The sequence below is a fragment of the Condylostylus longicornis genome, unplaced genomic scaffold (genome assembly GCF_029603195.1).
Source record: "Condylostylus longicornis isolate FDR11 unplaced genomic scaffold, ASM2960319v2 ptg000084l, whole genome shotgun sequence".
NCBI classification, from domain to species: domain Eukaryota; kingdom Metazoa; phylum Arthropoda; class Insecta; order Diptera; family Dolichopodidae; genus Condylostylus; species Condylostylus longicornis.
In genome coordinates, this window is record NW_026578052.1 from 1,888,558 (window position 1) to 1,914,996 (window position 26,439).

Genomic DNA, 26,439 nt, shown 5'->3' on the forward strand with positions numbered 1-26,439 from the left:
CAGCAAATATATATATATAGGTATTTTGTTTCGAATCAATGCAAACATTTAATAGCATAGTACATGCATTAGTAATCAGTGATCAGATCAGATGCTATACAACAATATAAGATACAAAGCTATAAAATAAAAAACAAAAAAATAAATTTAACAACAGTTAAAAAAATTTCAGTTTTTCCTCTTTATCATAAGATACAGAAATTTATAATACTCTATTTCTAAATCAAAAATATTTAAAAATTTATTTCAGATAGTTGGAATTTGCTACTAGGATATTGAAGTTTATAATTATTATTATCAATTTTATTATTAAATCAGAATTCTCATTTTTTAATTGAATATGTCATTTTTCCAATAAGATTACTCAATTTTTCAATTAGATTTTTATACACTTTCTCATAATATCAACTGAACCTATCATCTTCAAAAAACAAAGTGAATTCAATTTTGTAGTACATTTTACAAAAAAAAAAACGAGATACGCAATATAAAAAAATTCTTTTACACAAAAATTACATAATACAAATATAATATGATAGTTACTCACTTTTCTCAAATAATAGTAACTCTAACATAAATATCAAAAGTATATTATAATTATTTCACCTACATTTCCTTCTTAGTTCTGATATTTTTCAGTTATTATGTTTGCACATCTGATTTTTCATAACTATGGGACATCTTCCGAGTTTTTGATTTTTTTTGTAGCACAACAAAACAGCTAATATTTTATTGAAACAGATTTTTAAAAGTCAATGTGCCTGTTTGCAAGTTTATGCATTGCGGCTCAGTATTTTAACTTCATATAGCACAGTTGATTGCATTTCCTGATGATGAAGAGATAATCCATCTTCTAATAAATTTCATTTTTGAAAAAAAATATATATATTTTTCATATTTTTAAATATTAGTCTGGTTTTCTTTTTCTGTTTTTATTTCATGCACTTTTTTTCACAATTTCGTAAGGTTTAAATTTTCTTAATCTTTTAATAATAATATTTTAAATTAAATTTCAAATACATAATACACTTTGAAGAAACAAAAACAAAAAAAAATTTTTTTTTTTTTTGTTTTTGCTTCGAGAATAACAACAAAAAGATTTTTCTTATAAAATTTTAATATTAGAGTTAGCCGCTGAGGCGCACATTTTTATTAATTCAGTTAATGTCGTGAGCTCGCGATAAATCAACGTTCACAAAAGATTGAATCGAAAAAAAAAAGAAAAAAAAAGACAAAAACAAAGTAAACAAATTTAATTCTAATGGGATAACAATTTTTTAATTGTAATTTTGTGTTTTTGTTTTTTTTTTTTAATGTACTTGTTTTTATTTTATGCGATAATTAACAAATTACAAAATTAAATTTTTTGCACATGAGATTTGAAAGTTTTTTTTTTTTTTTAAAGAAAAATCTTTTTGAAAAAAAGCAAAAAAAAAAAAAATAAGAAAATATTTTTTGTTTAATTAGTTCAAGAGAGATTAAAAAAATTTTTCTGTTTTCGTTTTTATTTTTATATTTTTTTATTAAAATAATTGAAAGATAACGTTATATGGTTATGTAAAATTGAACTTTAAATATTTTATTAACCGGAAATAGTGTAACTATTATAAAAGCGAAAAAAAAAACAAATATAACAAATTTATTTGCAATTATGAACTATTAAATTTTTTTTCTCTTTATTGATGTGCAAGGTGATTAAAAATAAAATTTATTGAATTTGATATTTCGTAATGAATTTGATGAAGAAAAAAAGAAATAATTATTTTGAATAAATAATATTAAATTAAATAAAATGAATCATTGTCTACAATATGGATATTAATACAATACAATCAGAAATGGTAAGTTTTTAATTTGTAAGTTTTATTATAATTAGAGTGGTAATTGAAATGGGTCTGATAATATTTAGGTACTTAATAACTGGATACTTATTACATATTCGCAGATAATACATATACTTATATTTAATATAAAATCTGTTATTCTTGGCCGTAGATTTATATACCTATAAATTCTAAAATACATTTCTTTGAATCTTCGAAAAATTTTTAAGAGCATTAAATTTGTTGTAATATTTTTCTTATTTAATCAATATTATTGCTGGCTATATAACGTAAGGTGTATTGTAAAATTTATCTCATAACGCTTGTGTGGAAAAATTAAGTTCTTAGAATTTATTAAACATTGTGATTATATTTCACGCAATTAATGTATTTTTGAATTCGCATTATGTCTTTTTATATTTGTCTTTGAAGTGTTCTTGCATACACTTCTAATATAATACTTACATAAGTAAAATACTTACATTAGTAAGTGATTTTAATTAAATAAAATACTACACATTTTTATGAACGTAGTCTATCACGATATATAGTAAAAACTGCGTTATATTTTGTGTTCATAAACAAATTTTACTAATCTAGTTTGTGTATAAACATTACTAAATTTTTGTATATGAACTGTTTTGATTTTATATAATTTTTTATAAATATGTAATAAGTATATTGCACATTAATGACTTCATATTTTCGCATTTCAGTATTGCGTTTCGCTGTTATTGTTTTGCAGTATTGCGTTTATGAAAATCTCTATTATTTACATGCGCACTAAATTAAAGTACTTAGTCCTTTTCGAAAAATTTTGTATGAAATAAAAAAAAAAAACAAAATGTTTGAACTTATTATTTAAATCTATTGAAACTTAAATGCAAGTTGAATTTAAGAAGAAGAAAGAGGTCTAAAATCTGATTTTATTCGTTTTGTACCTTAAATATTTATTAAGGAATAGATCTTTGTTTTAAAAACACATAAATATGTTACATAAGATAAATAAAATCAGGTACAAATTTTTGAAAGAGAAGCTAATAAAATTAATTGAATAAACCGAATCAAATATGTAAGAAGTTGCCTTGAACACAAAGTTAATAATTAAATATTGTAAGAAATTTCATGGAAAATAGAAAAATACCTAAAATTATTAAGTATTATGATTTTTTGTAGAAATTCACGCATTGCATTACAACTCGTTGATGCCGAATTATAAAAAGCTAAATCCAAAAAAAAAAAAAATAGAAAATAACTTTTCTACTTCTACTTTTGGGTTTCAATTTTTTTTATGTTGAATTTTATATTATTATATTCTTTATATAATAAATTCTTTTGCCATCGTTTTAATATTGGGAAATTTTAAAATTTCCTAATTTTGATGAAATTTTATAATGCATAAATAAATTAGAAATCAATTAATTAATAAAATAATAAAATTTATTTTTAGTTTAATATCAAATCGCTTTATTATTGTTAATAAAATCTAAGAGTGAGTAATTTAAAAAAAAAATTATTTAGAGCATTAAATTTAATATGTACTTAAGTATTTTTAAAATTTTAAAATAATTATAATGTAATAATTTCATATATATACATATATGTATATTTTTATTTTAATATTATTGTTCTAATGAGATAAATTATTTTATATTATTGATAACGCAAAACATAATTATAAGCATGTAAGTACATGATGATACAAGATACAAAATAAAACATTTAAAATTTAATTTAAAAAAATTATATAATTTTTCAGTTTGTGAATTTGAAAATTATATAATTATAGATATATAATGTATTTATATATATATATATACATATATATATATATATATATATATATATATATATATATATATATATATATATATATATATATAAAAATGGTTTTCTTAAATTAATTCTAAAGCTTTTAGAATGGTCTATTTAAATAATTTAATTGAATATTAACTACTTAAATAAATTTTTGAAAGAAATTAAAAAAGTACAACAATTAAAAGTTAAAAATAATTTTAGTATATATATATATATATATATATATATATTAAAATTAAATAAATTTATAAAATTAAATTTTTATTTGTATAGAATCTTAAATGTTTCGGAAATGGATTTCTTTTTATAGGAAACATTTTTGTGATTTTATGCATAATTATTGTACTTATGTTGTTCTAAATACTTTTAGGTCAAACGATTTTATTACTGTTATATACATATAAAAAATGTTTAAGTATATATAAGTGTGTATTTTATATAAAAAGATTATAAATATTATTAAAATAATTTTAGAAACTTTAAAAATTTTTCTTTAAATTTTGTTTATAGATTTGTCTTTTTCTTATTTTATATGCGTATATAGTACATAAATTCATAAGGTCCTTTTGAAATAAAAATTTTAATTATAGTGACTAATTAACAAGTTTATATTATAAAATAAGTAACAAGTTTGAATAAAAATTTGGGGAAATACATACATGGTTCAAAATTTTAACATAAAAATAAATATTAAATTATATTTAATTTTACTGGAATATTTATAGAATAGAAGTTATAGACTTTGGATTCAAGAATTTAAGAAAATTAATACAATATGTTTGTAAATGAATTTTTATTTTTTTCGATTTTAAATGGTTAGAATGATTTGACTAATAGCTTATTATGTCAACATCAAATTTTAATATGTAAGGGCCTGCAATTATAAATTTTGCGATTATAATTAATTATTTATTAAATGTTTATTAAATATAATTATTTTAATTTTAAAATAAAATTTGTTTCTGAACTTGGAGAATTTGTTTTGCTTTTGAGAAAAAGAAACAATTGTTACTTAAGTTCAGTTAATGTTCGTTTATTTAAGATGTTTATTCGAGTTACTTACTGTATTTATTTTTATTTATACATTATTTGACATGTAATACCATGTGTTAACAATAAAAACAATTAATGTGATATATAAATACACAAATAAATACCAATGATATTTTGTAAATATGTACCTACATTACACTATACAATACCTACCTTAAATTATTTTTTAGATTTAATTTTTCCATTTAAATTTTTTCAATTTTTTTTTAGCTTAGTTTGTATGTTAAGTAAATATTATTTTAATTAAAAATTAAAAGCAGAAAAAAGGAAAAAATTAAATATTGTTCCTATAGTGCAAATATTGCAAAAATGAAACAAAAAAAAAATTGTAAAAATTGTGCGAGATTCCATAATGATTCCGCCTAAACACCTCCTTAAAAATCTAAGCGTTTGCAATTTTGTTAGTTTAAGATGAAAAGTTTTAGTTTTTTTTTTTCTTACTTTTTTTAAGAAACGTTTATGAAAGTGCAAAAATTATACATAATATATATTGTGTGTATGTAGGTATTGCTTGTAATTATTTACATTGCATATAGCTTATAGTATACCCATATTGTATATTAATACTTATAATTTTAAATAAGAATTTTCCATATTTGGTGAAAATTAAGCGCTTAAATGTAATTTTTTGTTATAAAATTTTTTTTTCTGTTTAACTTTGTGATTTTGAGTACATTGTGTTATATTGTAAATTTCTTAATATTTTTTTATTTGTTACCTACCTAATATTATAATTTATTTTTATGAAAATCAAAAAAAAAAAACAAACTATTATATTATTTTACAAATAACTTAATTTTTCAGTCTAAAATGAATTCACTTTTCAATATTTTAACCCTCTTAATTAGTAAGTTGCTCATTTTTGGTTTTTCATAAAAGGAAAAATTAAAATTTATATTACAGGGTAATTTTCAGTCATTTGATTTTTAAAATTTAAAGAAAAATACATAAAAGTGGCAAGTTCCCGAATGATATCAATTAAATCAATAAATCAGTTTACCGATATAGTGATAACCGGTACAATATTCCACACAAAGGCATAGATATATACATGGATATCCCCGGATGGCAGAACAAAAAATCAGATATATCATATATGCATAGATCGAATATGGGTTAATCAATAATAAATGTGAAGACTGTGGAGGTTCGCGGATGTTCAGAACTATAATAATTGCGGATATAAAAGTCAAATTAGCGGCTAAAACAGAAGATACTAAACAGGAATTTGTGTCATATATACAACAGGAGTCCAATAAGTGAACAGAACAGAAATTAAAAACAAACGCAATGTCTCTATTGTCAAACCAATGAAGAAATCTTGGGTATGATCAGGTATGAGAAGAAAAAATGAATCTTAGATGAAACATGGTCTGTTATTGAACAAATAAAAGACATAAGAAAAAAATTATTAACAAATAATGATGCGAACTTGAGAAACTCACACAGGTTAATAGTTAGAAATCATAAAAAAATTACTAGAAGGGATAAGAGAAAGTTCTACAATAACATAGCTGGAGAAGTTCAAATAGCCGCAGAATTTTAACAACACCCGATTACTTCATAGAAAAATTTATATTCCCTCCAGCTAAAACCACCGCAAATTACAACCGATAAAAAGTAAAAATAGCAGTCACATCAACTCAAGAACAATCGGGCAGATGGAGAGAACACTTTGTAGAAATCAACTGAACACTCTAACACAATTTGATTGTCAGCCCAGCAGTCAGTAGAATACAGTTAGAAAAATCTCTAACAAACTAACTCTAGAATCTCTAACAAACTAACACAAAATAAAAAGGCATTTTAATACGATGCCGAAGAAACAGTATTATATAAGGTGAAATTTAGTCCCCCCCATCAAGACAACAGTAGGAGTCAGACAAGAATGCCCTCCTTAAACGTTGCAGTTCGTCATTGTATTAGACAAATGTATGAAGGAGGTAACATCACTGCAAAATCTGAAAACATGCTGATGAAGTCGTTCCACCGACTCACTCACTTAAAGATATGTAGATAAAACAGAGAAAATAGGTTTGAAAATAAACATAATGTTATACAAAATAGGTTTCCGTTTCCATACAGCGTACCTGAGTATGACAATAACAAAAGGAGGAAGAACAATTAAAGACATAAAATTGCAGGATTTCCAAAACAAAATGTACATATATTAGTAATTTTGCAATATAGTAATTTACATTATTATACATTATAATTTTATAATGTATAACAATAATTACTAATACTAGTAATTAATAAATACTGCTTAGGTTAAGTTTGTATTTAATATAATTATTTTTCTATCATTTTAATACGTAGAACAATTTTTACAAATTTAATATTTTATGCGATTAATAATTTTCTATTATTTTTTTTTTTAAATTACTTAATTTCACTCGAAATTTGGTTTAAATGAAAAAAAAAGGAAAAAAAATAAATAACTTAATTGTTTTCCATAAAATTTTAATCGTAAATACAATAGTAACAAAAACAACAATAACGGTGTAGAATAATATTAGGAGAATACTAAAAACTATTTTTACCATAAAATTTGGATATGAAAAAAAAAATTAATATTCTAAATACGGAAACTACGAGGATTTGCTTTGCCTTTTTTTTCAATTTTTCTAACCAAAAACCAAGAAAGAGAAAAATAAATTTTTTAGTTTTTTTTGGCAAAAGTAATGAAAATTGATTCACATGAATCGATACTTAAATAAAAAAACTTGGTAAACCAACTTTTTTAAAATAATTAAATAATTTGATTTATAATAAAAACTACTTAATAACTAATAAGTTAAATGAGACTTAAAATTTTGGGGCGAACTTATGTAACTTCAATTTTTTAGTTTATTTGAAATGATTGTTGTACTTGTCATTGAGAATTTACAGGTTTAACATTTGTAGAATTGTATATGTTATGGTTTTATAAAGGAAAATTTAATCAATTCAATTAATTGATTTTCTCCCTTTTCTCAATTTAATTGGAGTTTAATGTCTAGAATTCTAGTTCTAGATTTCAAGGAGATTTCTTTGGCTCCAAAGTCCTAATTTTGCTGTACAAATAATCGATAATTGTTATATTCTAAATTTGATGTTATAAAGTGTATTTTGCCTTATTTTAATAATTTTATTTTCCAAAATTTTTATTATCCTAATATTATTGGAGAATTAGCTCATTAATTTTGTATTATTATTTTTGTCTCTTTAATTTTTTTAGTTATTTCTATTTTAAATATAATAATGAATTCATTTGTATAAAAATATTGTACTAAAAAATACAAATTGGAATTTTTAAGGAAAATTTTTAATAACAATATGAAAAAAAAAGAAGATTTTAAATGAACAAAGCAAAAAAAAATTAAAATTGCGCTCAATTTGAGTAAAAAATATAAAAATGTTAAAAAATTTTATATTTATTTTTGTTTATTTCTGTTTTGCTTTGATTTTTTTTATATACTTGTATATTCCGCCAACACAAAAGTGTCTCTGGTATGTTCCATTTAAGGAAGTTAATCAACTACAGATTCTCTATAAATTTTATGGTTTGTTCTGTCCATATGAGATACCAATTTTATTGGTTTTGAAAAAAAAAAAATGAAAACGAAAAAAGAAAATTACTTTATTTAAATAAGAAGTTTTCTATATTTGCCATATTAATATTTAAAGATTGTTTTCCAGAATGTGCATTTATTTTTGTATTTCGCATGTATATTTTATGTCTAATGGAATGTACATTGTGTATGTATACGTATATATGTAATTAATTGTATATTTATAATCATATAGTGTTGAGAAATATTAATATTAATTAAGCGAATAAAAAATTATTAATGATTTTTGAACAGATTCGTAAAAAAATACAATTAATACAGTTTTTTTTTTTGTATAATTTTCGCCTTGAAATATGCACTTTTTAGAAATTTATTTAAGAATATACAAACTAAGTATGTACATAAATAAACTTTGTATAGTTTAATTATAATTAATTATTAGGTGTATAGCAAAATTAAATTATAATTATATTGGAATTACAAAAACTTCTAAAGTTGAGTTCCGGAGTTTTTTATTTTTCGGCAATTTTGATGTCAGGTTTTTTGCATAAGTTATGCATAAAAGTACAAATATTTAGAAAATTTAAATTTTCTTAAACTTATAAATTATTTTGAAGGCTTTGAAAAATCACAGAAATTCACACAGTTTTAAAAGTATTATTATACCAGTCCATTATTTTAATATTGGCGGGTGTTCTCGCTGGACATTTTCGCTGGATGGTCCATTTCAAATGGATGGGTAAAACGGAGGTCGAGGTCTGCCATCTCTGCGTGGAAAAGGACAAAATGGTAGAGGAATTATGATGCGAATGCTCGCTTTTGACTGAGGTGCTTCAGAAAGGGCTTTGTGAATCTGATATAATTCTCGTGACTTGAGTGACTGGTTAGAAATTGCCACCTTAAAACGTGTCAGTTACAAAGGACATAAGGAATGAATTCAGCTTTAGAGTATAAATAACTTAAGTAAGGATTGTATATGTTATAGTTAAAACTATTTTAACTCGAAATTTCACATTTATTATATCAATAATTTACTTTCAATACTCGATATATAAATGTCTTATTTCTAAATTTCTTTGCCTTAATATTAAATGAGATATTGAAAGAAAAAATTAAATATTTATTTTTCTAGACATAGAATTCTTCTAAAATTATGTGGGAGTGCATAATACATATATACATTTATGTGTAACATTTTTATAATTTAATAATTGTAGAATTTTTTAATTTGGATGTTCGAGAATTTCTTACCGAAAAAAGTTATTGCTTAATGCGTTTTGGATAGCAGCCAATGTATATAAATATGCATGTATAATTACAGTGTATACATTAAATTATTTAAATAAATTCAAGACTAAGTATGGATTATTTTTAATATTGAAATTTAATAATATGGATTTTTTTTGTATTGATGTATAAAATGTATGTGTGGTATGTGTACTCGTATATATATATAAAATTTTTTATAGATTGCATTGCGTACATTAAGGAAGGCATTGCGATCGTAGCAAATTTAACATGTCGAAAATTTAATAAAAATCTAATTTCTACATGATAGTGGAGAACATAAATGAACTACTTTGGGAAAGATATCAATTGTGTATGCATAGGGTCAGTTTGCATTTACGGAAGCGTAAATGAATTATTTTTGGCAAGATTTCTTGTTTTCTTTGACTGTGACAAGGGGGTCGCTTTTATATTTTTGACTGCTTTTAGGAAAATATTCGACAGATTAACTTGAAATTTTATATATAACCTTCGTCTGACTTACTAAAGATCCTTAAAATTTGAAATCTTTTGCAATATTTTTGCTAAACCGGGCAATACACTTTGCGGTCGATTATGTGCTGATCAAATTAGATTTTTTATTTTATTTTCATTTAAAAATGAAAATTATCTATGGTTGTTAAATGCTTATAACTTTAATTGATTTCTCAGTACACATATAATTTAAAAATTTAGATTTTTCTTCATTTGCGAAAAAAAAATAAAAAATTCATATTTAATTGTTATTAAATTGTTTAAAGCATGTAGGTATTATGTGCATATTTGAATTATATTTAGAAGAATAACCGCAAAAATAAACAAAAACAAAAATTATATGGAGGATTTTATAAAGCAAAAATACCTTTATTTATTCATTATTATTCATTATTCCATAAAATTGGAACTGCTGCTGCTGTACAAAAAAAAAACTGAAATGGGCGGCATTAAAATACTTCATTTACTTTAATTTTCTTTTTATTTTTTTTTTCCTTTGCCAAATCCATTTTTGTCGTATTTTTTACTTAAAATAGAATTTTTTAAGAATATTATTATAATTGTAAATGTTTCATATAATATTTCGAATAAGAATTAGAATAACGTAAAAGACTAGCGCAGATTTTAAATGGTTTCACATTTTAAGTTGCCGTAAATAAGCCTGAAAGAGGCAATTTTAAATAAAATATTTTTGTTTTTTGACAAAAGGAATTTTTAGACTTTTTTGGAATGTGTAAAGTTCTTATAGTGCATCGTTCTTATTTTAGTATCGAATAAATCCTTATCAATGCTTATAATAATTTTAATGTTAAATGTTTATAAAGAAGCATAAGATATATAAAGCATATATGGTTTGTAACAATAGTACGGCATGGTTATTCTATAGTTTAGATATTCTGCGCACAGGTAATACAAGACGGTATAATTACATATTTAGTTACAGATTTTGTCGTATTGAAAATTAATTGTGCTAATATAATTAATAAATTGATATATATATATAACAAAGATTACGACTTACGAATTAAATAAAATTGCTGATATTCAAAAATTTTAGTACTGCAGCTTTAATATTTGAGAAATATAATAAAATTATTTTGGATGCTGCAATGAAAGTCCCTATATTACTTAGTTCGTTTTATAAAATTTCAAAATTTTTATATTATTATAATTGAAATTTGATCTTTACCTTCTGCCACAGCTGATGACTTTCCCATAATTGGCATAAAGGTGTAGCAATTCATTTTTTTAAGGATATGGCATAGATGAGGGTGATGTTAACAATGTAAACGGTAAATTAGTAAGCCACATGACTAGAAAATTTACAGTTACCAATTTAGTTAATTTCAATAAAAAAAAAAGATTTACATTTTGAATATGGTGTATAGAAATTTGTTATTTATTCAAAATAAAAAAAATATTTTCAAAATAAAACACAAATGGAATTTTAAAGCTTGTTAACCTTATACTTATATCAACTTGCTTAACTCATATTTAATTACAATTTTTTTTTAAATATTTAGTTTCTAATTAATTTCAATTATTATTAAAACTAATAAATTGTAAAAATATATATCAAACTTTCAAAATTCAATTTGATTTCAATAAAACCATTAAAAAAATCTGATGTGGTCGGCATATAACCGACTGCAATGCCTACATATCTATATCAATGTATATCGTATATTGTCTAAATATCTAATGTATATATTATGTTCTTTCCAAAAAAAATTATTGGTTATGCGGCAAATGTCAACTGTCAATTGTCAACTGTCAAATGTCAATTGTCAACTGTCAAATATCAAAAGCCAAATATCAAAAGTCAAATGTTTCAATTAACTGAATTTGAAAAAAATTTTTGAATTTAAAATTTCAATTAACTGAAAAGCTCGCCATTTAGTTTCGGTACCAACCAGAACTCAAATTTTAAATTTCAAGAAACTCCATTAATTCGTTCCGTGGATACAGAAAAAAATGTGAATTCGTATGAAACAGCGGGGCTGTGGAACCGAACACCTAGTTCGATTTCAGAGGCCTGATCTTTCCAAACAAATAAGTTATTTCTCTTTGTATGCACAAAAGTATAAAATCGGCCCGGAAAACAATTTAGCTCACGAAGCATGTTCTCAAAAGTTGAGCAATTTGGAAACATAGCCGAAATCAACTTATACATAATTTCATCAAATCAACTTAAAATAATTTTATCTGCGTTACTACGGAGTAGTGTGTTTTCATCGAAAATTCAACATCCGAAATTTGGTGTTATCACATAACCTCCGTTATTATATGCAATGCGCTTGTTAAAAATAAGTTATAGGTGGTAATTCAAGTTTGTATTGTTTTTCTCTTTCCACATTTTCTTTTTACATATTATAAGTATTATAAAAATTATAAGAAAAGCAAAATATTGAAACTGACACTGAAATAATGTTCAGTTGGATTAAATAACTACCATATACTAAAAAATATATTGAAAATAATACAATTTTCTTGTTATTTTATACTATAAAAAGAACACATAAAATACGCATTAAATCCTTCACTATTGATTTACAAAACAATATGAATTCATTTTATATTTTATACTCGTATGTGTATATGAGAACGTTAATATTTGTTATAAAATCAAACTAGTTAATATGATAATATTAATTCATCATTAAATTTCAACGAAGTTATGAGCCGCTTTTAAATTTCAATATCTTATAATAATATATAGCATAAAAAATTGATACGCCTACAACAATATAAATTACAAAATTATAAAATATGTACGTCTATGTATGTATGGTAAATATTTGAAAGTAGTCATTATCATATTAATTATTTACACATATAATATTCATAATTATAATTAATTAATAAAGAAGTATAGTATTCTTCTAGTATATAAAATTAGTATATATAAGAACAAAATATAAGAATATATATATAGAATGAATGGGAGCCTTTGCATTATCTGGTACTGATAAGGTACAACTATAAAGTAAAAATGTTTAAATATTTATGGCATTTCAGAATTCACTTATAGTCGTTTGTAAATGAAAATTCATTTGATTTCAAAATTGATGTTCTATCAAAAATCAGCTGCTGATATTTTTGAATTACAAATATAGTTCTCCTACAATCAATTGTTAATTTAAAATTAAAGTTATTGACAGTCGTATCAAATTCGCATTTGAAATTGAAGGAGAATACATATCAATTTACATATTTTGACTTACAGAAAACTTAAATCTATATATTAAATCAAAAAAAAAAATACCAAAAATTACAGACATATTAATATTATAATACATGTATTATTATTAATTAAGTTGGAATCATCTAGGAAAATAATGAAGTATCTATAAGAATAAAAAAAATTTTTTTTATCGTGTAATTTGTTAGTATATGAAATCAAGTGTGTTCTTGAATTTGTTACCCAAATTCAACATTCTACTGACGGATTCGTGTTTTCCATAATTAGTTCTTTATAAAACGGAACTACAAAATAATTTGAATTAAAAATATCGGGAGGAATCAAATCAGATTTCATAAATTAAAAAATAAATATCATGTCCGCGACATAATGTCTCGTACTTAAAGTAGGTAATTCAATCAATTTGAGCCTGTCCTCATAAGGAGGAAGAAAAATAGGATCCTGTCAAGGAAGGTGACAAAGCACAAATCCTTCTGAATATAAAATTCTTCTGAATTGACTCAATCTTATTAATATGAATATTGTAAAAAGGCGATCAAAATTGTGAGGCATAAGCTAGATGGAGACGAACCAGAAATATACCATATTATAGCTCAAGAATAAGAGAATAAAAATATTTGTGTTACGCATTGTTGTTTATGCAGTTATATACCATTATACATACAATATAAATTTAGACCAAAATTTAGAAAGCAATTTAGAATATTTTCAAAACATATATACAAAAACAAAAAGAACCAAAAAACAAATATTTAAAAAATTTTATTTTTTTTTCAATTGTTTTGTCTTACTTTTGCTAAAATTACTACTTTTGTTCTTATAACACATTTTTGTTTTTCTTCAATATATTTTTATTTTTTTTCTTTTACTTCTACCTTAAATTTAGACCTTAAATTATTTTACTTAGACTGTATAATACACAGTTTGTGCTCATTAAAGCTAAATTCTTTTATGTAATTTAATCATTAAAATTTACAATACAATACAAAAAAGAAAGAAAGAAAAAAAAAACATTATTTTTATATTTTTAGTGATTTTCATTGTGTGACTTTAATCTATATAAGCTATATATAGATTAACATACAAAATGTCACATAATTTTATTTTTAAGAAATTGAGATCAAAAACTTTAAAGTTTTATTTTATGTATTTAATTTTTTTTTGTGTTAACAGTTCCCTGAGTATTTTTAAAATGTTGCAATACCTAGAAAAATAAAATACAAACTTTACATATGTACATATAAAAATACAAATTAGTGCGTGGGTTGTACAATTTTCTTATATATACGTATATGAGATTTCATTTGATGTTGTTTTTTCTAGTAAATTTTTTTTTTTGGTTTTTACCATTTTACTTAATTCTAAATATTTATGGTTGAATTTTGTACAAAAATGTGAAAATTTATTTAAAAAAAAAAAAAAAAAAATCGGTCTTGTACAAAAATGTTGTTTTTATTTTTTAGCATGTATATAAAATATATTTTAGATTATATAGTCAACTAAATAATAAATTTGCTAAATAATACTATAAAAAATAGAATATAAAAGAGTGCTGGAGATTGCACGTGTCCGTAATAATACTTAAATTAATAATTACCTTGATATTTTTTCAGATTTCGGACTTTATTTTTAAAAAAAGAATTCTCAAATATTTTGATAAATTTAGATATTTTGTGTTTTCGTGACTATATAGTTTTTGAAATAGCTAATAAAATTTTTATGAATTTTAATTGTAAATTTAAAAAAACAAAAATTTAATTTCAATTTAATTTTTGAATTAATAAAAAGGATTTTCAACTTAGAATGTCTATAAAATAAAACTGAAGCGCAATTTTTTTTTATATTTGAGAAAAAATTCCTTTTTTAAGTTCTATTTAGTCAATTTCTCTAAGCAAGGTAAATATCGATAACAAATATTCTGGAAACAGTTCATTTTATTCATTGATCTCAAACTAAAAGAAGAAAATGAAATCGTCTTTAAGAAGAATATAAAATTATTATAATATTCTATAATTAATAATTAATAATTAATTATGCTATTTACTCCTTAAATATATTTTTTAATACATATTTACCTTTACTATATGTGTGTAGTTCAACACACTTGCACACATTATTAGAAAGAAATTTTTGTGTAGGTTTTTTCATTATAATTTTGTTTTTTTTTTTTTTTTTTGTTTATTAGCCCAATTTTTTTGTGTGGGAATTTTTTTTCCTGAAACTCAAAAATTATTCGTCAACAATTCATGATTCAACAATTAAATGGATTTTGTGTATATGAAAACAATTGAACCATTTATAGCTTCTGTACATATATACACAATGTTTGAACAGAATCGTCAAATTTAGAAGCTGACAAGAAATTTCGTAGGAAAAATGAGCGTGAGTAGAAATTTTGCAATTAGGAAAATTTTGATTAAACCCCACAAGCCCAGTTTTTTTTTTCAAATTCTAAGAGTATTTGTTCTTACATTATTTCGTCCATATTTCGATTATTTTTTTTATGTATACGTATGTATGTATAAAATTAAGCCAAACTATAGGTTTTTTTTTTGAGAGAATTTTTGAAATTTAGATGGCATTTATTATATTGTTTGTAGTTTGCCACGCCTAGTTGTATGCAATTAAATGTGTTAAATATGAGATTACATATATAGAGAAAAAATTATAGAAATTAACATTAAATTTTATAAGTAAAAAGTTTATATTAAGGCATTAGACTTAATCAACAAGAATAAAATTCTTATTAAATAAAAAAATTTTTTTTTCCTTTTTCTAAAATTTTCTCTTTACACTTTTTGACGACTTCATTTACATAAATATGAAATATGTTTAATAGAAAACTATAGCCATTATTCACCATCATATGAAATTGTTATACAAATTACAAATTCTTATACTCGTATTTATTATCGTTTATACTTTACTAAAAATGAGCATAAACATGATACATAACGCTTGCTCTCTGAGTAATATTTTTATTATTTTCACTTTATATTTTTTCTATTATACTATTATACAAAATCATATATTTAATTTAAATTAATTATTGCATTCAATTTAATTTACCGTAATGTAAACACAAACAAATTTCATTTCATTGAGCTTTATTATTATATAAATAATAAACCATATACGTATATACACACATATATACAACCACTATAGTGAATAAGACATTTTATTATATTTTATAATATAACAATATAAAAATTCATTATAATTTCTAATATTATTTATAAATTGAACTTTCTCACTCTTATACATTGTATTTTTCATCATCATCATTATTTTGAAAAGCTGTCATTAATATTCCCTTTAGGTAGCATAGAGAAGTGAGTAATTATTACAATTTTTAGAATAAATCAAAAAAAGAAAAAAAAAAAACTTTTTTAAATTGATATTTAAAAATAAAAAAAAAAAATAAATAAAAAAAAAACGTGGAAAACAAAAAATTTATGAAAAGAAGAAAACAAAAAAAAAAAAATAAAAGACAAAAAGAACAAAATCGTCGTCGCACAAAAAAAAAAAATTTTTTTTTTTTGATGATTTCCCAGCGGTTCGACCAAATATAGGCAAGATACTCATATTTCGTAAAATTTCTGTTCCAAATTAAGAATATTTCATCTAATTCGAGGAACCAAAATAGTAACTTCTTTGAAATGTGCCATATACACTATAAATATAACAATATATGAAGAAATAAGAAGGAAATATTGAAAAAGAGAAGGAAGGAGAGTAAAAGAAAAACGTAAAATTTATTTTTAAAATGATTTTTGTTTTTTTCTGGTTGTATTTTTGAACAAAAAAAAAAAAGAAATAAAAAAAAAATTGCGAGCGAAAATATTTTGATTTTTTGTTTTATTTGCTTGTCTTTTCTTTCAAAATTTCAACAATACAGAAGGCTTTCTAGATTACGTTTTTAAAAAAAAATTCTAATAAATAAATTAATCAAATTAAGTAATTAAAATTAAGTAGATTAATTGATTTAATTATTTCTGTAATAAAAGTTTTGAAGTTATTTGAACTGTACTGATACATGTCAGCACTGGTATGAATATTTTCTGGTTTTGATATCAATTCATGAAGCTAGTAATAAAGCCGGTTGAGTTTTCTGAAAATTTGGAATATTTTTTTTTTAAAACATAAGACCAAAGTATTTTTACTTTAGTTGCTAATTCACATTGTACCACGGAGTAAAATGTAAAATATGAATGATACGCGAGATAAAACATATATAATCAGTGCATATTGCAACAGGCGTGAGTAACAGGTAAAAAATCTTAAGTTATATGTAATTTACTCAACCAAATGTCACTGATTTTAATATTTTTTTTTTCAACTCAGTTGGTCTAATTAATTATTCTTTTAAAATTAATTGTATCACCCTGTATAACATAAAATCATTTTGTATTATCATAATATTTTAAAAATTTTGTTGTATAATATCTATATATGTGTGTATGGATATATGTGAACATTGACATCGATGTATAAAAATGAATCAGTTAAATATGTTATCACGAAGTAAATGTTCATTTTCAGGAAAAACTATAAAAGAAATATAAGAAAAATTGTATTAAAAATAATAAAAAAAGAAAAAAAAAATTAAAAGAGAAAAACTACAAAAATTTTTTCAAACAACGCAGACGCACCAAACTTATATACATTCATACGTAACAAGTGGGATAATTTTATTTTGTACACGCAATAAAAAATTTTATTTAAAACAAAAAATAAAATAAAAAATAAAAGAATTTATCTTAAAATAATGGGGAAAAGGAAAATATTTTTTTAGTTTGATTTTTTCTCATAAAAAATTTTCAATTCTTCCTTCTATTCTCTATTCTCTTCTCTATTTTTTATGTTAATTTATTTCTTCGTTCTTTTTTACTTTGGAAACGGATTAAATGACATTACTGTAGAGATTTTATCTATATATGTATGTGTGTAAATAACGCAACACAAAAAATGGGACTAATTCACACGTGTTATACAAATATAATAAAAAAAAAATGAAAAATGTGTTTATTGTGTGATTACGCTATATGTTTTTTTTTTTTGCAATGAAATATTTTTATAGACTATGAATTTAAAAATGGCTAATATTAATAGACGTAAATTGGATCTAATCCATAAAGTATATTTAACGCAAATTGTCATTAATAATAACGTATATGAAATTTTATAATGAAAAAAGAGAAGACAAGCCCCCCTAATCACTTTAAAAATACTATAAACAATAATCATAAACAATGATTTTTTAAAATGTTCTTAAAATAGGTGAAATTAATTGAATTAAAATTGTATAATTTCAATTCAAAAATATTTACAATTAAAAAATAAATAAAAATATTATTTAAGAATAATAATTAAAGGAATTTAAGAACAAATTAAAAATTTTGTTAAATCACTTTTTGTTGTTTAAATCGCTCAACGTTTATAATCCAGGTTTCTAAGTCACATAGAAAACTTACGTCAAAACCTGTTTGTCTTTATATAGGCCGATAAAGAATTATACACATGTACTCCAAAAGTTATGAATTTCCTGCTCATTAATTAATATTATACATTTTAATATAAAATAATTCCTTTTTTGGTATTATTTTTTATCTAGGACTTTGTAGACAAGCTAATAATAACCTATTTTCAATTTTCTTTTATTTTTTCTGCAATTTATTTTTAAAATTTTTCATGTACATATTATATCCATACATACATATTATATTTTCCATGCTAATTTCACATTTTCAAAAAGATAACAAAAAAAAAAACGAAAAATAAACAAAACAACAAAAACAAAATAAGTGTTTTTTTGCTCTCCGAAAGATTTAATTTAGTTGCCAATCTTTGCATATTATAGAGAGCTTTAAATATCAAAACATAAAAATAATAAAAAAAAATAAAAAAAATACAAAAATAAAGAAAAACAAAAAAAAAACATGCGGATAATAATAAAACAAGAAAATAAAGAGAACGTAAAGATCAAAAAGTAAGAGAGAGAGAGAGAGAGAGAGAAAAGTTGTACTCTTTAAGGTGTATAAAATGTAAACAAGATCATATTTTACTATTATTCCCTTATATTGTAAATTAATTTTCTACCCAGAGAGGTGGTTGCTTTTCTAAATCTATAAGTGTTGAAAAATAAAAAAAAGAAAAAGAAAGAAAATTAAAAAAAAAAAACATAAAAAAAAAATTCAAACACATTTGGCACAATTTCCCTAAAAAAAATTTTAGGGGAAAGAAAAACAAATGAAAAATAAATATGTATATTAGAATAAACGCATATTATTATTGTTCCAATAAACTATGAGATATATTATGTATGATAAGAGCAAAATAAATGTATTATTGAAAATTATGTTTTGATAAAAGAATGTGGTTCTAATGTAAAAATTATGATTATGTTTTGCATAATTATAGGCAAAAATCTTTATTGCATGCTTATAGGTCGATTTTAAAATACAATAGAAATAGAATCGCGTGATGGTGAAGTAGTGACCGCGTGATGGGAAAACGAGATTTCGATAGAAATGCTTTTAACTATGACCGTACACTTGTTGTCTATGTGTCAAAAGTGTAACGTACAGGGGTAGTAAATTTCAGTTTCAGGAGATATGATTCACATAACTATTTGTGCATTAATTTAAATTGGAGAAGTGTTTGATTGATCAAATTTTGTGTTAAGTTTGACCGCACCAACAGGACAACATTATTCATAAATTTAGTTCCATTAAAATTATTAAATTGTTTTTGATATTTTAATAAAAAAAAAAATTATGAATAATTGAACCTTGTTCTACTATATAAAGATTACGTTAAAAACGTCTAAATAAAATTAATTCTACATAATATATTGTTGAAATGAATTTGTATAAAAATATTTTCCGCTAAAAGAACCATAAATAAAATATGTCAGTTTTGTGAGAAGGATATTAGTACAAGATTTGCATGATGGTGGCGCGTTGATATCAAGTACATACACATTTTTCCTCTTACGTTTTTTTTTGTTTTCTTTTTTTGTTTTTGTTTTTTTTTTATTTTTAATAAGTCTTTAAAAGAGAGAAGAGGGAGCTGGTTTTTTAAGAAAATTGAAAAATTCTTATAGTATAGATTGGACATTTTGTCCGTTTTTAATGAGATATCCATCTACGGAGGATTTATTTTATGTTTGTGTTATTTTTGTTGTTAAAATTTGTTTTTTTTTCTGTTTCTGGTTTTTCGTAACTATAATTTAGTTGCGTTTTGGATGTCAAATTTATCGGCTGCTATTTGAAAAGAAAATTTTTTTCTGTACACGTATATTGTATACATATGTGTATACATACATATATAAATTAAAAAATAAATTAAAAATAAGTAAAAAATAAGAGTTTTTTTTTTTTTTTGGAATAATATAAATCGGAAATGTTTTTTAAATTTAAATACGGATTACGTTATACGTGTGGAAAATATCGCAATAGTACGTGTTTATAATAAATGCAATACACCCAATAATTATATAGGTCAAATTAAATAAATATAATATACGGTTCGCAATGACATAATTATAATTATTTATTTACTTAATTATATATTTTTTATTTATTTTGTTTTTTTAATTGTTATCCACTTGTTATTTAAATTTTGTTATTTAATTGTGTTAACGTTAATTGATAATTTGTTATTATAATTATAAAAGTTATTTGTTTATGAAAATATTCATAAAAAATTTATTTATCATAAAAATAAATAAAAATAATAAAAAATTAATTAAAAAGCAAAAATATTTTTGCAATATATTAAATATTAAATTACAAAAAAGCACATTTTTCATTTTGAACATTTTTAATTGTAATCGGGCTTTAAAAACTTTCATTAAAAACTTTATTTATTAAAAAATAAACTGTGATATTGAATATCTTTTTAATTTAAAGATATTAATTAAAAAATAGCAAAAAAATATATTATGAAATAAAAAATAAAAAGATTTAAAAAATTTTATATATAAAGACAAAAAAAAAATTAAAGATAACAACAAAAAAAAAACCAAAAAAAGAGTAAAAGAGAAAGAAATAATAGAGAATCATGTTGCCAGAGTTACTATTTTCAGGTATTAAATTTAAAATTTATTTATAGCGTTTTTATAATATTTAAATACAACTTTTTTACATATATGTAGATATATTTTTATATATACATATATAAATATGTATACGTAAGTATACGTAAATATTATTCTAATGAAAGGACAAATATAAATAATATGTATTTCAAAAAAGAAACGACAAAAAAAAAAGAAGAAAAAAAAACCACTTCTATTTTGCTTGTTATTGAATTTTCATATTTAAAATTTTTAAATTTATTTCATCAGTGCTAATTATGTATATTTTTAAAGTTATAAACATTTCTAACTGTGAATTATAAAATTAAAAGAAAAAATGCGAATTGTTTAAATTGTGAATGATTTAAAATTATTGTGATAATTTTATTTGATTTTCATTTTATGAATTAAGCGGGAAATTATGAATAAGAAAAAAGTACGTTTACAATAAATTTTTGATAAGTTACTAAGTTATTAATTTTTACGTCAATAAACGCCATTTTGAGCACATTAAATTCAAATCTCCACTGATTTGTTAACATACTAGCTGAATACAAGTTCTAGTCTTATAGACTATAGAAGACAATCATTTTCTCAAATTTAAATAACTGTACCATATTTAGAACAGAGCAGTTTATGAAAAAGTATAGTATTGAAGCTTTTACATCTTTTTTGCAATAGAGCAAAAACTCCATTTGAAGGAATATAATAATTACCGGACACAGGAACCACTATTTTTATCTCTACAATATATTCCAAAAATTTGTATATTTTCTAAAAAATATGGGTTATTTAAATAACGAAATACAGCAGAAGAAATCAAATTTGCGCCAAAAAAAATTTACAGCCTTGCTATTACAAAACAATATTAAGTGAATTAAAATGAATTTTAGACAATAAAAATTTCTCAGTTGCTTTCATTTTATTTTTTTCATCGGTAATTTTTTTTTTTAATTTTTTGTCAATCTCAAATTTTACAAAAATATTAAAATTTACATTTAATTTTTATATGTAATTCGATATAAACTTTTAACAAGAATTTTACAAAAAATTGCCAAAAGTAAAAAAAAAAAAATTTATGTGTATTCTTACAAAATGCAAAAAAAAAAATAAAAAAAACTATTTTTAAAATAAATAACAAAAACAATTTTTTTTTTTATAATTTCAGTTGGCAATAGCATGCAAGATATATCACGTGATGATTTCAGTCTCCTAAATGGAGAATGTGTTGTTGACAAAGATTGTGTAATAATACGAAGTAGTACAAATTCAGGAAGTACATCAAATCTTCCAGTAACAACATCTTCAATAAATCCATCAATAACACCACCACCGCCTTCAAATATCATAGTGGATACATACAATGTTTGTTCATCATCATCTTCACAATTACATCGCAATAATACAAAATCACCCAACTTAGAATCAGTTAGTATAAAAATTGAAGAAATAAATAGTTCTGATTTGTATAATAGTCCATCATCTTGGCATCATCATCATTCACATCATATTAAAGACAAAGGAACATCAAAACTTTTATTAAGAAACTCTGATGATCCTTTAATATCACGGGGTGCAACATCAGTCGATGATGATAATCCAAATGAACTAAAATCAATGATGATGCCAAATTGTTCACTAAATCATGACATTACAGATAATCCAATATCAATTACACATACTACAGATCACCATATTCAACGATCTCCATTACAGGTGAAGAAAAATCGTTCAACTAATAATCAGGGAAATACTCGTACCAGAAGGAAAGGTGCATTTAAATTACGTTTTCATCATCAAGCACTACCCCCTGAATATTTGAGTCACTATGAAGCTACTCAAAATCAATTAAATTTAAAACAAAATACTAACACTGCCAATGTTAATTTAAATAACAATAAATTAGTTAATAATAGTAAGAATGTAGATGGTGATATTTTAAATAAAAAATCAAATGTAGCAGCTTTAACAAGATCCAATGATAAAAACTTTGCGAATTCTCAAGAAAATGTTAGAAATTGGTTACAAAAAATTGCAGAAATGCAAGAAGCTGCTGCCGCAAAAGAAGCTGCTGAATTGGCAATTGCGGCGGAAAGTACTGTGAGTACGTCCATCGAACCGATTGATATACACGATGAAATTGAACAATTGTGTGAAGTTCAAAGCTTAGAAAATTATAATAAAGAAGTACAAGTTGCAAACAAACCGTCCAGGATAGTCAGTTATTCTGACTTGCCTTATATGGGAGAAATGACATTAGAAAATTCGAAACCACGTCGTGGTCGTAAACCAAAAAAAGCTGATATATGCCACTTAATATATAAAAATTATGGAACTATATTTCCTGGTACTCCGAAAGATGTCTGTTTAAATGAATCTGATAAATCAAATAGTATTTTAGCTAAAAAGCTTACTGAAATAATATCGAAAACTAATGATGACAGCCCTGTACTAATTGAGGAACCTTTAAATCTGTGTCTTCGAGATCAGTCTGATTCTTATACTATTTCTAGTGATGATGAAGATTCCGCTAATGATTATGATACGTCAAGTAATGCTACCCCCCATGAATTAGCTGCAGACACAATTACTGATAATTTATTAGCAAAAAATTTAAAAATATCTTTATCAAATTTTAAAAAGAGTTCTTCGGTATCACCGAGCAACGAAAAACTTGATACTCAAGCTCATCCATCACAAAATAATGAAAACGAGAAAACAAATTCGTCGGCATCTAATAGTGGGCAATGGAACGACGCACGTATGTTTATGCATCCGGTGGCTTTATATTATCAAAAAATGATAGATTCAAATAATCTCCAACCATCATCTCAGTGCAATTCTCCATCAACCGTAAATACAAGTACAACAAATCTGTCAATTAAACATCTTTCATTATCACCGAAACCTCAGAGTAAATCACCATCAATTTTGATTAAAAAAGAAAAATCGGAACGTCCAGAAACTTGTTCTACACCCAGTTCAATAAAATCAGGTATAAGCTTGGCAACAACTAATTGTGGCTCATCAAGCACTAATCAACCGCCACAAAAGCGTAAGCGCTCAGCGATATTCATTCCTCCAATGCCAGCTGAAAATACTTCTAATCCTCCAACTGAAGTTAGTATCTGCAAATTTAAGTTCACCGGCGGTGCCAAACCTACTTTACAAGAGAAAAAAATGCTTTCAGTTGATTCAGAAGGTAATTATCGTTATTTTAGTGGAACTGGTGATAAATCAAGTCGAGGTTATGAGTTTTTTCCAAGAGAAAGTTTACAACAATCAGGTGTCATTCCGGGAGTAAATTGTTCAGGTGCTTTCTTGAATGCAACTGGTGAAAAAATTTCAACTGATCTTCCACCACCATCAGCTGGTTTAAGTAATGAATTATTACAAATTCCTGATACTCCACCAAGTGCCTTATTATTACCACCAGCGATATCATCTAGTATACGTAGAGAACATCGATCAAACTGTTTACATGATCGAAAAAAAAGAAAATCGAAACGTTCAATTCAACGTGAAAAATTAGAACAAACTTTTAAGGATAAAGGATTCCTAATACAAACTCAACAATTAGAGTCAGCTGAAGGTGCAACTTATTGTAAATTTAGACAATTAAAAAAATTTACAAGATATCTTTTTCGAAGTTGGAAAGATTATTTACCCGGTGATGTTCAACATGCACAAGCTGCGGCAGCTGCTGCTGCTTTAGTAACTGGTTCTAGTAATGCTAAATCAATATTAGCATCAAGTCATCAGTCAACTGCAATAGAATCAATAAGAAATCATGTAGAATCAAATATGAATAAAACTGCTACTGCAGCAGCTGTTAATAAAAGTTAGAATTATAGGGAAAAAAAAAATTCTGATTGCTTTTAACGAATTTCCGCCATTTTACAGTTTTTTTTAATGTAAAAGAAGTAAATCTCAAATTATTATATGACTGAATTTGGAAATTTTTTCATAAAAAAAAATTTGAACCTTTATAATTTTTTTTTTTTGTATAGTTGATTAAATTTTAATTTAAATTGTTACTTTAAAAGTGTTGCATTATTATTGATCTTGTTGTTAATTTTTTTTTTTACCAAAGTTTATATACGTTTTAAATATTTCGTTTTTAAAATATTTTTCGTTTACAAAACATAAATATATTTTTTTAAGCAAATTAATTGATAATCAAAAATATTTGCTATAAAAGTGAAATTTCTAGTCAATTTATTGTTAAAATGAAAAGATTATATTTGTTAAAAATATACTAGAATTATAATAATTTTAAATAAAAAATTTTATTTTTAAGTTTTTGTATATAAAAGAAATTTAAATTTTAATGAATGTAAATTTTATATAGAAACTAATTTTTCTAATTTAATAAATTAAATAACAATATTTTAAAATGATTTTGTCTTACATTTATGGCTGTAGAAATCATTGTACATCTTAGTCATCATAATTAAATAATTAAAGTCAATTAACATTGAATCTCTTTTATTGACCAAAGAGTACTTAAAATGCAAATAAAAATAACATAGAATACTATGTAAAATAAGAGTACATGGAATATATGAGACAAAAAGTTTTCAGTACATTGCTTAACTAGATCCAATCAACTCAACTCAACTTAAGATCCAATAAAATTAAAACGAGTTTGTATATCAGATCACATTTGTTTCGTCTAACAATTCTAAAAATTAAGTATTATAGATGACTTCTAACAATTAAGTATTGATAGAACTAACAAAATAAAAATAACGAGAAATAGCTCTAAGAATTTGTTCAAAAATTAGCAAAATTTTTTAGATTTTTTTAAAATATGATTATAAGTTATGCTAAAATAGACTTTCTCTTTTCCTTGGAATCGGTTTTAGTGTAGATATAAGAAAAACTCAGTTCTTAAAATTATGTTTGCATGTTTGTCAAAATTTTACCAACAGCTAATTTATCAGTAGTATTAAAAGGCAGACAACGGAACAAAGTAGAAACACAAAATCAGCTTTTTGAAATTTTTCAAGATGCATTAAAACATAAGCTTCATATAAATTCCAAAATTACAAGTGATTTATTTGTTTTAACCTAAAAATAAATATTAATAACAATAAAAGTAAAAAATAAAAATACCAAATACAATTAATTTTAATGACTTCA

At 23.1% G+C, this 26,439-nt stretch overlaps 1 protein-coding gene across 4 annotated transcripts; it reads left to right on the forward strand.

The window, feature by feature from the left end:
• The first annotated feature begins 1,659 nt into the window (after positions 1–1,659).
• LOC129613473 (ankyrin repeat-containing protein kinase A) lies at positions 1,660–25,376 on the forward strand. 4 transcript variants are annotated; one of them, XM_055527560.1, is made up of 3 exons: positions 21,121–21,303; positions 22,463–22,722; positions 23,011–25,376. In XM_055527560.1, the coding sequence occupies exons 1-3, from the start codon at positions 21,279–21,281 to the stop codon at positions 25,138–25,140; spliced, it is 2,415 nt and encodes an 804-aa protein (XP_055383535.1). In that variant the 5' UTR covers positions 21,121–21,278; the 3' UTR covers positions 25,141–25,376. The 4 variants fall into 4 exon arrangements, with proteins under 4 accessions (XP_055383533.1, XP_055383535.1, XP_055383532.1 ...); XM_055527558.1 differs by lacking the exon at positions 21,121–21,303 and adding an exon at positions 1,660–1,841 and having other exon boundaries at positions 22,463–25,376; XM_055527557.1 differs by having other exon boundaries at positions 22,463–25,376.
• The last annotated feature ends 1,063 nt before the right edge of the window (positions 25,377–26,439 follow it).

Excerpts from the sequence above, each read along its gene's own strand:
- LOC129613473 (XM_055527557.1), top strand. The coding sequence starts at position 21,279 with ATGTTGCCAGAGTTACTATTTTCAG. Across the intron at positions 21,304-22,462 it reads GCCAGAGTTACTATTTTCAG|TTGGCAATAGCATGCAAGAT; the intron begins GTATTAAATTTA and ends TTATAATTTCAG.